Source organism: Rhipicephalus sanguineus, chromosome 6, assembly GCF_013339695.2.
Source record: "Rhipicephalus sanguineus isolate Rsan-2018 chromosome 6, BIME_Rsan_1.4, whole genome shotgun sequence".
Classification (NCBI taxonomy): domain Eukaryota; kingdom Metazoa; phylum Arthropoda; class Arachnida; order Ixodida; family Ixodidae; genus Rhipicephalus; species Rhipicephalus sanguineus.
In genome coordinates, this window is record NC_051181.1 from 3,709,752 (window position 1) to 3,725,752 (window position 16,001).

The following is a 16,001-nucleotide window of genomic DNA, read 5'->3' on the forward strand; positions in this document are numbered from 1 at the left end:
CATTGACCTCCTCGGTGGTATTTGCCTCATTGTTCACGCATGGAGGCAGCTGGAGGCCACCGTTATTCGACGGTGTTTTGAGCACGCCGGTTTTGTGAAAGAAGAGGCAACCTCCGCTGAGTTTGCTGTCACCGCTGTCACTTGCCCGTTTGATGAAGAAGGGGAGACTCTCTGCGCTCGATATGAGGCTTTGCACGCGGACGAGGAGTGCACTCCAATCGGATTCTCCGAGTACGCAAACGTCGAGTGCACAGTGCAGACGTGTTACGCCGACATCGACAGCGAGATAGCTGCGAGATCGACCGATTCGGCCTCTAATGTTGACAGCGATGACGAGCCCTCCCGAGCACCCCCTTTGGCGGATGTCATCGATGCCTTGAGTGTTGTGCGCAGCTTCGTCGAGTGCAACGGCGGCGAGGCTGAGATGCTGCGCCTCATTGACAGGCTGGAAAATATGACTTTCAGTGCTGGGAACTACCGAACGCGTCAGTCACGTATGGAGGAATTTTTCTCCAAGTAGGCTGACTTGCCACAATAGAGGTGTGACTTCCGTACATCACGTTTTCTGGCTGATTTCTTTGATTTCGCGTTGTTTCGGATAATTGGGAATCCCGCTTAATTGGGATATTTTTCTCGGTCCCGAGGCCTTCGAATTAACGAGGTTTTACTGCAAGTCGACGGTGTCACGAATATCCACACTATAAGCGGTACTGCACTATGACCAAAACAACATTCTTGAAAGGTTGCACATGTGCAAAACATGACCAACAGGCAGGCGCGCGATTACAACTAGTATCGAGGTATGCGACTGGGACTTAAGTTTGCATCTGCTTACATTTGAAAACGTTGAACGGTTAGCGTCCACGGACCTGCGGTTCCGACATAACGAACGCGGAAAAAATGCGCCGTCATGGGAAGTCGCTGCGGTATCGCACTGCGCATGCGCGATGTCGAAAACGGTGGCGACCACAAACCACCACACTAGTGTTTCACACAGACACCCACGTTTTCGTTAAAGATGTAAGTCACCCCTTCTAAATGCAACAACTGCAAAATGTTTCATTGAGTCGGCAGCAAACCGGAACTTCTGTAGTCCGCGGCCACCGACATGGCAGCTAGCGCTTGTTAGGCCTAGCGTGCGCGTTGCAACTTGGCATGCCGTCATGAGAAGCTTGCCCTAGACAACACGGAGATCGGGCGTAGAAGAGATCGCACTCGCGAGCTAAACCAAGGGCATCACACGTGAAACAAAGTTTCGGTTTGCAGTCAGGAGAACAGCCACGGCAACTATCCTGAAAAAGTATTTCAAGTTTGTAAGTCCGCCTGTTGGTGACAAAGGCGAAAGCGCAATCGCATCTCAAAGCATTGTTACTTGCGAAGGAATCGAGGTTGCACGCGCGATATCTGCACTCTACAATGAAGCAACTATTTTCCCGACGGATACAAACAGCGGTAACGTGCTCTTGATGCGGACGCGGGCGCCTGTACGTAGCGGAGCGCGCATGTCAAGTGGAGCGCACATGTCAAGCGGAGGCGCATGTCAAGCAGCCGAAGTAAAGGGCGAGACAGACGGTACGATTTTCCATGCGATGCGACATCCGACACGACGGTGGGGAAACCGGAATGGTGACCTTTCATAGCATCGGACAGCCCCTATTCCCTCTCCCCCACTGCTGCGTCGGACACCGCATCGCATGGAAAATCGTACTGTCTGTCTCGGCCTTAAAGGGGGCAAAGGCTTCTCTGTCGACCATGCAACCGCTCCCCCTCCTCACACCACGCACCCGCGCCGGGCTGCTGCCCCCCATCGCCATCCCTTTTTTCCTTTTTTTTCTCCCCCCGCTCCTTGTTCGTTCGTTCCGCGTCCCCTCCTCCTTTGTAACGCCGTCGCCGCTCTCTGTCCCACCGACACATCTCCGCTGAGAAGCATGCTCACTCCCTCGCATCTCTGAGAACGTTCCGGCAGCCGCATTATAACCGGTCTTTCATCTCGGGGGACTGCACAATAAGCGGTATGCGTATACATGGAGTTCTATGGGAGGGTAAACGGGAGTCATAAAAAACCGCATTATAGCCGGTACTGCACTGAAAGCGGTTAGGTTAGAAATGGTCTGAGCTGTACTTTCCTTTAAAGAATTCTATAAAAAGGCCACAGGAAGCGTGATTGATGTCTCAATTTGCACTAACGGCCGCGCATGGAGGATTTTATTATTTCTGCTACATTGATGACTGATTCTGTGCGATGAAGACAGCAGCTATCTATAGAGTTTCATTGCACTCCAAAATTGAAGTAAACACTCATACATGTCAAGCATCAAGAGGCCTTCATGAGAAAAAGAGCCATTTCAACAGTCTCCTTCATTAACACAAGGCCAACTAATGTCAAAAGATACTTCATTTCCTGTTACTTGACTGCATCACCAAAGCCTCACTAATAAGAACTGTAGTTGACAGATCATAAAGGCTGTGCACAGATTCTGCGAATGGCAGCCACACACATCTCACAAGCCTAATAAGTAGAACGCTGGGCTGTTCATCCCAAGCCAACACTCTTCAAGTGTGCTTGTACTGTACTTTCGTCGTCAGCAACTGGTGAAATGTGTTGTCAGGTAACACTGACCTCCCCGTCAGTTTGCCTCGTCCACATGAGCGGGGCATAGAGTTTCCTAAAATGACCTAGAGGGAACTCTGGCGCTGCGATCGTTCAGCCACCATGGGAATGATGGGTAGTACACGGATTTGCCTAGTCTTCGTGCTTGTGGGCTTCGAACGCACTTGTGGCTTTGTTTATTGCTATGTTTTGGTTTTCTTTCGGATAAAAGAATGGATCGTTGTGAACTTCGTGACCAGATTTGAATCGGTGAGCCTAAAGAAGTTAAAGTGGTGAAGTGAAACTGCTGATTTTTGCTGAACTTCGTTTTGCCACAAAGCGGATGCAGGCGACGCGGAGCCAAACGGAGCCGAAAGAACGAAGTTTAGACAAATCCGTGTACTACCCATGATTCCCATGCTGGCTGAAGCGCGATGCATTGCAGCTCCCATAGACACTAGCGCCAGAGTTCCCTCTAGTAAGTATTGTAGGAAACTCTATGGAGCGGGGGTCTTCTGTGGGGAATTCTCCCCACCAGCTGAAGTCATCACACCTTTATCCCGCGTGGATTTTTGCCCCATGCGAATTAAGGCACGCACCCACAGCTGTTGTCCCGACTTATTATCAAGAGAGCATGCACAGTTTGTTGACAGAGTTGCACAGCATCCAGAGGTGTGGAAAGTGTGTTGGGCTGGGCCTTAACTGTCCAAACAGCTGGCTTTGAGCCCACGTATGGTTTAAACACCACCACCACTGCAAATACTTTCTTGGCCTTCATTTGAAAGTCTCTGTCTGTCTGGGAACGGACTGACTCACCCTCTCGAGCTCGTCATTGCCATGAGTGGGCACCGAGGTTTCGCTGACGTCGCAGCGGTACAACTCGTGGCTGGCCTCATTCTGCTGTCCACTGCCTGCTCAGCAACAAGAGAGACACCTGATCAAGCCCAGTTGCACAGCCTTCTACAGAAAAACACTGCACTTGTCATTTACCATCCACTTGTAAAAACTGACACTGATCATTTTTATACGGGGATGATACCACAGCAACAGTGGAGATAGCACACGCAAAGGATAAACGCAAAACACGCACAAGAAATGGCATCAACTCACCGATACAGAGTTTATTCATGCAAGAAAGTTTGCCAACATTCTTAGGCTCTATTCGTGCTTGGCAGCCTATCTTTTGATGCCCTATATTGTGTCTTCAATGTACCTAGAACCAAACGTTAAAAATAAAGTGGTACACCTTACACAAGTGACACCTTTGGTGCAATTGCTTCCAGTCAGTTGGGCTTTGAAGTCTAGTTATCTAGTCAACTTTCATCTATGTTGACATGTCTGCTAAACACTAAGGTGGCCCACAAAAATATAAGACGGGAAACAGTTATGAGGGAGAAGTATATATACTGAAACCTCCATACAACAAACACAGATATAACGAAGTAAATGAATAATAGTCTTGCAATACATATAGTGTTAGAAATATACGCTTAGTATAAAGAATTTTTGGATATAACGAAGCTATTTTCGTGTAAGATGCAACTTCGTTATAACAAGCTATGAGTGTATTAACGTTCCCCAGAGAAAGTTTATTGGTCTTTAACTGAGAAAATATTTCTGAAATTCAGTCCCATATATTGTTAAGTATATTGCTATAACCATACTAAACATACATGTTTAGTCAAAAGTGCACACTTCCGTGTTGCCGGAAGTATATGTACATGCAGCTGCCCACCTGTGAAGTGGCGCAGTGAGCACAATTCACTTTCATTAGCATAAAAACCACCTAGCCCTTTGAGGGTTTAAATGTACATGTACAGAATAGCCGGTACGTTTAAAACGGGCGCCTTCTTTGATCATTTCTGCATGTGCTGCCACACTTCGGGAATATGTGGAATCTTTTTCATGCGCCAATGTCTATGCGTTGTTTTTTTGCTTCGCAAAGCGGCGCGCCTGCGGTGCGGCTGGTTTAAAACGCCCGCCTTTTTCAATAATTTCTCTTGCTTGGAATGTGTTGCCACGCTTCGGGAATACACGGAATTTTTTTCATGCGCCGATATCTTTCCGTTGTTTTTTTTTTTCTTTTTTTTTTCTTGCCAAAGCGGCGTGGCATCTTTCACTTGCACAGCAGGACGCGCACAATAGGTGCAGCTGATTTCGGTTTCGCCCTTCAGGTGGTTATCGCTTGTCGCGCCCACAATGCTGATGGTTGTCTGGTTTCTAATCTTCCAAAGGGTGACCACTTGCGACTCTCTCGTTTATTGCTTTCTGGGGTGGGATTACATCTGTTTCTGTGCGGCGCTAAATTACACAAACGGCGACACCATGGTTGCGTTTCCTGTTTTGAGGAGCACAAACATTTTTTACCGGAAAAGTACTCTAATGCGCTAATTTTTGTATGTCTGTGAGCTATGTATAATACAATGCATAATTTTTATTCATAAAAAATCGTATAAGTGTTTTTTTTTTTTAGGATTTTGCTTGATGTTGATACGAATAAGCCATGTGTAACAACAAAAATGATAAATTCTGAAGAATTTATTTCAGCAATAAAAAAAATTACACATTTTTGGACTGCATTTCGCGAAAAAGTTCGACCCTCAAAGGGTTAAAAGATATGCCACACAGTCACTATAAAATCAGTGAAAAGAGAGAAATGGTTTGGTTAATATTGTTCATTGGCAAGTCTACTGAGCATGTTTCAATAGTGCTATGATGTGCGTTTACTATCCTTCCAACTACTCAGGACATTTTCTCCAACTACATTAATCACACAGCCTCATTAGCAGCTTGCTTTAAATCCAGTTTTGTTGTTGACCACATTGTTGTGCGGTTCCAGCTATGGTGAGCCAACTGGTTAATGCGTTCAAAAAGTACTGACACAAAAATGTTACCTTCTTTTTCTCATGCAATAAACAGCTAACAACCCACTTATCATGGCTGGAAGCCTCGTTTGCTTGAGCGTGTGACAGTTAATTATTTGGGAACAATTTTATAACGGCCAGTCACAGTTTCGGTTTGAAAGTGAGAGGCAGGACCCGGCAGTGTTTTCACGTAAACATAGCTGGGCACACAAAAGCGTGTGTACATGAGCACCACGTTGACAACCCTTTTTGACAAAATCAGCCTGTGTGCCGCTATAATCCTCTCTGGGATGTTGTCAATATGCGTGACCCAACACAAGTGCACTGAGCACGCATCCTGTGTACCAAGTCCATCAAGGAGGTGCTCCCTGTTTGTTGAAAAGGTCTGTTAGGAGAGAGCACCTGCAAGGAGCACGGCAGCCAACACAAACTCATGATACAGATGTTCGTTGCTTACATTCAAAACAAGTTGGTGTCAATGTTGCGAGGTAGTGTGTCTCATGTGCACTTGCGCAACACGCACTTTAAATTGATTTTAAATATGTACTAGGCTATATTAGCGGTTAATATTTAATAGATGGTGCATATGTGTCCACACAAATCTATCCCAAAAGTCATCTTGCCCTCAAAATTTTGTATCAATACTTCTTTAACAATCGCTTATGTGAGCATAATTACAATGTCAAGAATGTGGCTGGTGGTTTTCTAGTAATGCAATGCAAGATGTGTGGCTGTGTTCTGCTCTTCTTCGAGTGCAGAATTGTTGACAAAATAGAAATCAGCTCACAAGAGAGATTGTCCAAGTGCAAGAAATTGAAAAGATGAGTGAAATATGCGTAAGTGTGCAGTCCATTGCACTGACAACAAGAATTTGATTTCCTGGGTATGACACCATTTTGCAAGTATACTAATGCTTAGTGGCTTGAGACTTTTGTGCACTGATGTGATCAGGTTATGAGATGCTATTAGCCACAGGATCAGAGAAATAAATTTGTTGGACGTAGTGCCTGTGTGTGTGTTTGTGTGCTTTTTTTTTCATCAGTGTTTTCTTGTGCTTTAACCTTTCTTAAAAATGTATGACCACCTGGGTGCAGAGAAGTGCTTTTGGAACAAGGACAGAGCTCTCTACTGCTAGGTCTATGCAGGCACTTTGTGTAAAACAATCGTGGCACTCTTCACATCATCGTCATGCTCCACGCTTCTTGCAGGAATCACATTCTACTGTTTGTTACACATTTGCAAAATGTAAAGTGACCAACAAAACAAAACTGCATTTAAAACTATGTAGTCAAAAAAATGATTTATCCAGGTATCACAAAGGTCCTGCAGTGCATCTCGCAACAGAAAGTTGCCAGTCATTATCTATCTTGTCCCGAGTTGCTGGAAGAATAGAAAACACATATCGCAGCACTACTGAATCATGCTCAATGAACTTGCCAATGACCAATATTTACCAACTTACTTGCCTCTTTTCCCTGGTTTTAAATGGTCCTTATGCTCACTGTACCACTTCACAGGCTGCTGCATATACGTACACTTCCAGTAACATGGAAGTGTGCATTTATTGACCTTGACTAAAGGGCCAGTAAACAAGGATTTTGAGAATAAGTGCCGTAATAAGGAAGTTACAGGGTACAGAACAACCCGCTTCAGCTTGGCGTTCCCACCCTGCTCGGCAGCGAAGAGAGCTGGGCAGAGGCCGGTGTGACTACGCCCACTGCGGCAACATAACGTGAAATCAGAAATTATATTATCGGTGTGCAGCCAACAACCGAGCAAGGCTTCCTCTTGTGTCGCTAGTGTCAGAGAGCATGGTGTACAGTTACTGTATAGTATGTGCCTCTTGGGGAACATACACAGTGACTACAGAACTCTAGCATATACACTAACTCTAGCGCCATACGAGAGGTGCGAGGCACTGGTGAGGTAAATAAGTAAGCCTTCCCCTGGCGGTAAACTCGCCTCTTGATCTCGGAGGCTTTAGTTCTGGCGATACCAGTAGTCCCGTCCCCTACCAGAACGGCCGACGGCAGCACAGGAAAACGAAAATGCGAACTGTGCAGCAAAAACTGCATACCCGGCAAGGCCAAGGCACCCTTTCATAGTGCAGAGGACCAATCGACCAAGTTGACGCTACGTAGTGTTTCCCATGGGCAACATTACATCACTTCGCAGGCACAGAGGACTGTGTGGCGCGCAGTGCTGTGATATTGCCACCTTTTGCACAAATTAGAGAGCTTGCTTGGGAGGTGTAAAAAATAAAAGTCGAGAGCCCGTTTATTTAAGGATTTAAATTGTCTCCTGGTGATCACTCTTTCATTCCTCATCACACAAACCACCATCCGCACAGCCATGGATTGTATTTAACACCAACATATTATCAGACCAAGTCGATGCGTCAACCAAAATAATGCAATGGTAAGATTACATTTCAAAAAACTTTTTCACAGTTAAAAAGCAAACTACGTCAATTAAGCTTTCTGAAACGAAAGTTATTATAGCTCTCAATCATATCTGTTTTTCTGCTCACTTTTTTTGTGGACCACCTTACTGTGTTACAGACGTGTAACATAGGCCAAAGGGGGTGCTCGAGCCGATGTTTCGACAAGTGGACTTGTCTTCTTCCAGGCTGGAACTGATTTCCTTAGCTATCGTGTGTGTATGCTTCGTGCACTCTCCAGAGTGGGAGGGGGCAGGGGGGTTTCACTGAATGATTGTCAGTGGAAGCACGTGGCATTTTAACAATAGCAGGTTCGAAATTCCTGGAAGAAGGGCTTAACTCTCGTTGGTTTTCGTTGTGTATGTACCATACCAAATCGATTCAAGAGCCCCCTTAGAAATGCCAATACCTGCTGGCTGGAATGTATTGAACTTGTGAATAAGGTATGACTGTATATTTTCTGTCCCTTCGGGACCGGAAGTTTTGCTGCAGTATGTACGTCGGCTCGAGCACCCACCCCCGGTTTACGGATTTTTTCATCGCAAGCTTCCATCTTCCACTTCCTGCCGTTTTTTTTTTGGATAGGCCAAAGTGGCATTTTTGCTAAGTTTTTCTTTTAGAACCTACGCACATAAACTGACACTTAGAACATTGGTACGTTCCTAGGCCACGCACTAACTATGCTTTTGAGGAATCCTGTTATTGCTTGCCAAATACACTAAATAATTTCAAAGTTACTTGTGAAAATGTGCGCACACTTTCTAATACTTCTATTTGAATATACTTCGTTAAGTATGTCCGCAGTGATATTTCTCTCTTTGTACAGTCAAAACTTGTTAATACATACCCGTTTTAACATACTAACGGTTAAAATGAAGTTGTAGAGACGAATCCCCGACCGAGTCTCATAGAGCACAGTGCATTCACCTTAAGGCTTAAGCCACAGTGGTTCTTCCTATGCCGACCGGTTAGTGCATACCCCGCAATAACTTTTTGTGCCAGAAAAGTTCACTGCGCCGCTGAACTTGCCGATGCCACAATGTGCCGCAAAAGATTTTCAGTCTTTTCGAGGAATGCAGAGATCAATCGATCAATGATTTTGTTTTCTGCGCTATTGCAGCGATGCCTTTGCGGGTAATCATCGAGGAAGAACAAAGGAAAGGTGGTGGCCACCAGCAAACATGCCAGCATGGCTTATTGCCAACAACTTTATCACAACAGGCAGCTTTAGAATAGTGTACGCAAAGCTTTGCGTTAGTAGAGAGGTTTAGCAAGTTACGGAAATATGGTACGCAAATACAGTAAGGCAGTACGGTAGCGTTCCTCCTTTCCCGCTGGTTGTGCTTTTGTCGCTCCCCGTTCCAGTGGCAGTGTGTACCCCAAACGACAGGTGTCTCGTTAACAATGCATAGGCTGATGGGCAACAATGAGGCGTGACAACCCCACAGGAATTTCTTAGAAATCTTTTGTGGTGTTGGGGTGCCTTCGCCGGCAAAAGGTCGACGCCCTGGAAAGGAGGAGCGGTACCGTCATACGGTAGTGTATTTGCGTACTGTACGGTAGTGTATTTGCGTACTGTATTTCGTATCTAGCTAAAACTCTAGCGTTTGTCACTACTGTGCATGCCCTGTACGCTATGCTCTTGCGGGCCCCCGTTAGGCGACGGAAATAACATTTCGCTCCCACCGAAATACAGCTGCCATACGCGGGAGTCAAACCCACGACCTCGATCTTAGCAGCGCGACCAGAGTCCTTCAATACTTTTACTGGTCATGAAGCTTCCGCGAAAGTTTGATATAGGGACAGGAGCAGCCACTAGGGGCGCCCTTGCCCGTGTGGGGGCATCGGTGCGGAGCCGGCGCTGCAGTTCTACGGCACGCATCGGAACTGAAAAACGTCATTAAATGTGCCCGTTAACGTTGATTATATCTTCAGAGTAATATTACTTTCAGGTACATTCGGGGAAGCTCCAATGCAGTGCAATTTAGTGTCGAATGAGGCCTTGGAGCACGAAAATCTTCGGCAACAAACGCATGCTGCCTCTGCTGTGCGATGTACTACCTCTATAAAAGCATGTTTCTTCCGTTTTTTGAAGAACTAGTGGAAATCTGTGGATGATACAGAGTCCTTCAAAAGCTCTGGCGGATCTTTATGCCTTGCGGAAGTACCGTGGCTGCAACTGTTGAACGCGCATATCAAATCTTTCAGTCTATACACCCGGCATTTGTATACGAAGATAACTTACAATAGCCTCATATTTATCGAAGCAACAGTCAGTTTGAATGAATCAGTGCTTTGAATTTAGCAATTGACGAGCACCAAGAAATACTTTATCCGGCTTTTCCCTGGTTTTGTGTTTTCTTTTGCGTTGGTTTATCACTACGGCGCCGTGCCGCGATTAAAGTTCGGTCGCTCATGCAATACTGTGTAGATTTCGCAGTGCTTCTTTACTGTTTTTAAGGCGGAAGCCTTAGATGCCTCATTAAATGTGAAAATTGACCAGCTGCGCCGGCGGCGTCCCACGTCGGCGGCGTCAACACCAGTAATGCAAAATATCACCATCACGTGATGACGCCACCGTGACGTCACAGATCGCCAAAATTTGTGATGTCATCATGACGTCACGTAATGTGGCGTCACACGATGACGTCACTACATGACATAGTCGCTTTGCATTGCCTTCGTGATCGGTCTAATGATCACACTGGCAGTGCAAAAACAGGCAAAGCCACCTTAGGTGTGGACAGCTTTCGGAGGGGGGCAGGGGAGGATCAATACATCGTCTGAACAAAAAGATGCCCTTAACCATTCGATTAGTCTAAGGCGAATGCTTAAGGGACCCTGTGAGTTTATTCCACTCTTCAGTTGCGACTTCCACTAAATTATTTTTCTTTTTTTTCCCGCATTTGTAAGCACCTCGGTCTTCACCTGGTGTTGATTACATGTACAATTAGCGTGTCAGAACCAGGCTTGGTTTGCATGTTGATTAGGAATTCTTTATTGCTTCAACAAATTCAAGCCCCATGATACCAGTACTCGCAACCAAATCTTTTTTTATTTAGTTGAGATGTTTACTCTGATAGACATGCACAGCACAAAGCTTGTGTGTATCTTTTATGTTTTTGTTGTGCAGGCGGGCGGCTTTGGACGTTGTTGCACTCGACAAATACGCCGGAAGGCCGTCGAAAATCCTCGGCACAGCGTCCGGCAAAAGTTTCGGAACATTGCGTTGCAACGTCACAACATCACCTCCGACTAGCCATTGGTGCACCCGAACAATGTCACTCTCATTGAAGTGCTCATCGACATGCAAATGCGGGGAGTGAAATGTGAAACCACCGTTTTCTCGTCGTGGTATGGCGCGCTTCCACATTTCTCGCCGTTTGCTCTCTCTAGGATGCCACAGCACCGACACCTTTTTGTCATTTACCTTGTATCCTGATCGAATCCAGCGTACGCAGCAGGTACGCGCCGTCCTTTCCGACCCTCAGGCACAACACACTAGGCACAATACAGGACGTAAGGTGAAAACTGTGTGCTGACTTGCCAAGATATTTTGCACTGACACCGGTAGCCACCTTCGCTGCCGTCTGCCCGATGGCAACAGATTGGACGCAGCGCTGCGCCGTGGCTGCCGCTTGCAGCGTACAAAGCTCCCCCGTAGAGTTACGTCAAAGCTTCATGACCAGTAAAAGTATTGAAGGACTCTGGCGCGATCCCTCAGCCTGCTAAGCAATCACGGCATGTTGCATGCAAGGCCAATATAAAGGTTCAGTGCAAACATGCAGCTTAATTATGTTTACATTGAGCCATGATGGGAAATGTACCGCCATCGGCTGAATAAAACACTTGTAGTACTCACGATACAGTATTTAAACTGTGGTGAATTAAGCTAATGTGCTTCGCTGCTGTCATATTGCAAATGGCTTACTCAAAAAGCCAGTACGCAATCTTGAAACGTACAGTGGCTGTCTATTTGTTGTAGCGTCAGTTCACAAACGCACTTCCCTTTCAAATGAGCACGGCCATCGCATTTCTCCCTGTTAATAGTTGGCAATACTCTGTATGACAAAAATTACTTCAAGGTGACAAGACCATGAAAGCATCGCTTGGTGCGGCCAACTGTCATAATCCACTCTAGACGCCTCTGCTCCTCAGACTGCTTGTATAAGCGGTAGAACTTGACGGGCAGTTTTTGGCTCTTCGTCATTTTTAAACTTTTGTGTCAGTTCGTAATGCAGCAGGGCTGTGTGGTGGAAGGGTTCGAGCCGAGGCGGCCGAGGAGGCAGGCTGAAGCCCGAGGGCCACAAAGTACAAACACACGCTCCGAGTCCCCCGCAGAAGTGCCCCCGTTTATTGACAGTACACCCTTTTCTACTACATCCTATAGAGGGCGCCTCATATTCAATTTGGCACTCATGCCCTCTACATCCAGCTTTTTGGGAAAGTAATAGAAAGCAACCCCTCGCTCTCAGGTAAGCAACCTAATAACAAATGTCTCCTGGCACGCACTACAAGTTCAGCCACACCGGTGGACTAACACAACATCCAGACCGAGTGCGCACAACTGACACAGGCGGTTTTGAGGGAGTAGCTGGGGCAACCGGTGGCGATGTAACAGTTAGAGGAGTAAATGCCTTGGGAGTTGGACTGCTGCACACAGGCTCTGGGTGAGTTGGAGTCTGTGGCAGGCTTTCGGATCCTTGTGTCCGTAGACTGGAGCTGCTGAGGTCTGACCCCCTGATGACGGAGACTGCTGTGGAACCAGATGTCTCCGGTTGCGGACGAGAGCACCTGCATTCGTCTGGACTACGTAGGAGCGTGGACGCTGCGCTGGGCTAAGAACAGTGCCAATGCAATCTGTGTCGTGAATCCACACTCTCTCTGCCTCCTCCAGGGGCCGCAAATCTTGTGCAGCATGTCGACGGTTAAAATCTTGACGCTGGCGACGTCGTTGGGCAGTGTCACGCCGGTGGAAGTCGGCAGCGTTAGGCGGTTCTAGAAGCAACGCGGCCGTTGGGACCGGAAGGCGAGTCCTGAGGCTGCGCACCATGAGCAGCTGAGCAGGGCTGTACCCAGTCACGCCTGGTGCATTGCGGTATGCCAAGAGGGCCCAAGGCCAGTCCGGAGACTTCTTGAAGAGTTCCGCACCATACGCTCGACTTCCCCATTAGACTGCGGGCACCTGGGACTGCTGGTGACATGGGAGAAGCCGTAGCTCTGGGCGAAGACACGAAGACAAAAATTAGACCCATTATCGCTGACGAGGGTCTCTGGGATTCCATGCCTTGCAAAGACACTTTTGATGATGATCACCACTGTAGACGTTGTCGAGCGAAGGGACAGCACTTCTGGGTACCTCGAGTAGTAATCTACGAGGAGAGTCGGCTCCTTCGTGATGAAAGATGTCCACCCCGACTCGCTCCCAGGGGCGGCTAGGCGTCGCGGTAGGCAGCAGTGGCTCTGCTCGCTGGACCCGCGTGGTGGCACAGTTGGGACAGTTCTCCACCATGCTCTTGACCTGGCTCCCCATGGTTGGCCACCAGACAGCTCCCCTGGCAATGGCACGACAGGGGTTCACTCTGAGGTGTCCGTCATGGATGAGGGAAAGGACGTGCTTCCGCAAAGAAGCGGGCACCAGCAGGCGTCCACCACAGAGGAGAAGGCCGTCACCAATACTGAATTCGGCCCGATGAGCCCTGAAGTGAGCCATGCTGAGAGGCAGATTCTCTTTCCTAGGCTACCCTTGCTCACAGTATGACTTGAATTGCACACACTCCCCATCCCATCTGCAGCCTGGTGAGCTCGGAAGTCGTCGAGGAGGACTGCAAATGTGGGAGGGACAGCACGGAGTGCTTCTTGAACGTACAGCTCCACCTTGTCAAGAGCTGGAGTCGCTGGCAGCTGGACGACTGGGTCCCTTGAAAGTGCATCTGCGGTGGCTAGCTCTTTCCCAGGAACGTACTTGACGTCAAACTGGTACTGGAGAAGGCGGATGCGGAAGCGTGGATTCATGGTGGCATGAGATCGAGATCCGCGGTTCCTAGGAGCTTTACTAACGGCTTATGGTCGGTCTTCAGGGTGAAACGAAGACCCCGAAGACACTCGTCGAATCGGTTGATGGCCCAAGTGGCAGCCAGTGCCTCTTTTTCGATCTGGCTGTACCTCCATTCCGTTTCAGTCAGCGCTCGAGAGGCGTATGCAACTGGTCGGCGCTCCCCTGATGGCTGGTCTTGAAGAAGAACAGCACCCAGCCCAAAGGAACTGGTATCTGTGGAGACTGTCGTCAACAGTGCAGCGTTATACCTTGCGAGGCAGATGTCTGAGGACAGCATGCTCTTGAGCTTTTCAAATGCTGAAGCTTGTGCTGGCCCCCATGTCCAGGCTGCAGTCTTGTTCAGGAGACTTCTGATTGGTGAAGTTGTTTGAGAGAGGCCCGGGAGGAAGTGACCAACATGGCTGAGCATACTGAGAAAGCATTGGACACCATGAACATCCTGAGGAGCTGGCATGCACTGAATGGCGGCCACTTTCTCTGGATTCGGTGTGATGCCATTGGCACCGACGACAATGCCAAGGAATCGCATGCTGGACAGGCCGAAGGTGCACTTGGCAGCGTTGAGGGTGACTCCCACTTGTTGGAGGCGACCGAGGACTGCCTGGAGGCGTTGGTCGTGTTCTTCTGTGGTGCGGCCAAACACAAGGATGTCGTCCATAAGGCTAACAACACCGGCCAACCCTTCCAGCAGGCGAGACATTTGGCGCCGAAAGTATTCCGGGGCCAATGTTATGCCGCATGGGAGGCGGCAGTAGCAATACCTGCCAAACGGAGCGATGAAAGTCGTGTACTTCTGGGAGTCGCGCGCCAGGCATACTTGGTGGAAGCCTGAAGTTACGTCCAACTTCGAAAAAACGCGTGCATCACCGAGAAGTCTGAGGGTTTGGTCAACGGTCGGGAGTATGTGGCATTCACGCAGAACGACTTGGTTGAGTTTTGTCAGATGAATGCACAGGCGGTAACGCCCCGCTGGCTTCGGGACAACGACAAGTCCCGCGCACCAGTCCGTCAGTTCGTCGATGTGCCGGATCATGCCCTCCTGCTCTATCTTGTCAAGCTCCTTTTTGACTACGTCTCGTAGCGGTATCAGGATACGCCGGGCTGTGCTGAGGGCATACGGTACCGCATCAGGCTTGATACGTATCGTGTACTCTTCCAGAAACGTGCCCAGGCCAGTGAAAAGGGCTGGAGTGACTTCACGAGGGACTTCACGAGGTGGTGCTTCTGGCAGGGCTGGTGTGACGGCGCCGACAAACTTGACGACCTCGAGGGCAACGATAGCGGGATAACCGAGAAGTGGCTGCTCTTGTCCCGCAACAATGTAGAGGCGCTCGTTGACTTGCCTGCCTCTCCAAGATAGCGCCACGTCGAAGGTGCCGAGAAGCTTCAGGGCTTCTTTCCCGTGTCCAAAAAGTTCTTCGCCACACGGCTTATCGAGGACGGCTGGGCAGCCGTGAAACGTGCGCAGAACCACCGAGACGTCGGCACCAGAGTCCACTTCGAAGACGAAAGGGTGCCTGTTGACTTGCACCTCAACGTACCGCCCGTTGCGAGCCACCACCACGATGGAGTGGAACTCCACGGATCCAAGGCGCTTCCTTGAGCGACATACAACCGCGAAGTGGCCTCGCTTCTTGCAGTGGTTACAGACCGCTTTGGCTGCTGGACAGTCAGACCGTCGGTGAAACTCGTGACCGCAAAATTGGCACTGCCCACTTTGGCCTAGGCCGCTTTCGAAGCCTCGCCGGCTCTGTTGCTCGTGTGCGAAACGTCGGGCCGGTCACGTGACGCAAAGTTGGCAAAGTTGCCAGAGTCCCGTCTGTTGCGTCGTCCGCGTGCACGCTGCGCGGGTTTACGCGAAGCCGCCACGTCTACGTGAGCTGCTGTAGGCGGCTGCCCAGCGGTGAGGGACAGGCCTTGTTTTTCGCGTTCGGCGTCTTCGTGCTGACGAGCTTGCACGAGTGCGTCTCCAGGGAAAGGTTTGGAGTGCGGCAGAGCTTGTCTGAAAGGTGAGAGTCGGCCAAACCCACGACGAAACGGTTGCGAACA

General features: G+C 48.6%; 1 protein-coding gene across 1 annotated transcript in view; it reads right to left on the reverse strand.

Annotated features, from left to right (window-relative positions):
* Positions 1–16,001, reverse strand: part of LOC119395576 (serine/arginine repetitive matrix protein 2) — a gene marked incomplete in the record, with an annotated part of 233,461 nt that overhangs the window by 143,240 nt on the left and 74,220 nt on the right. Inside the window, 1 exon segment of the mRNA XM_049416681.1 lies at positions 3,407–3,501. Within this exon segment, the coding sequence (XP_049272638.1) occupies positions 3,407–3,501 (95 nt within the window).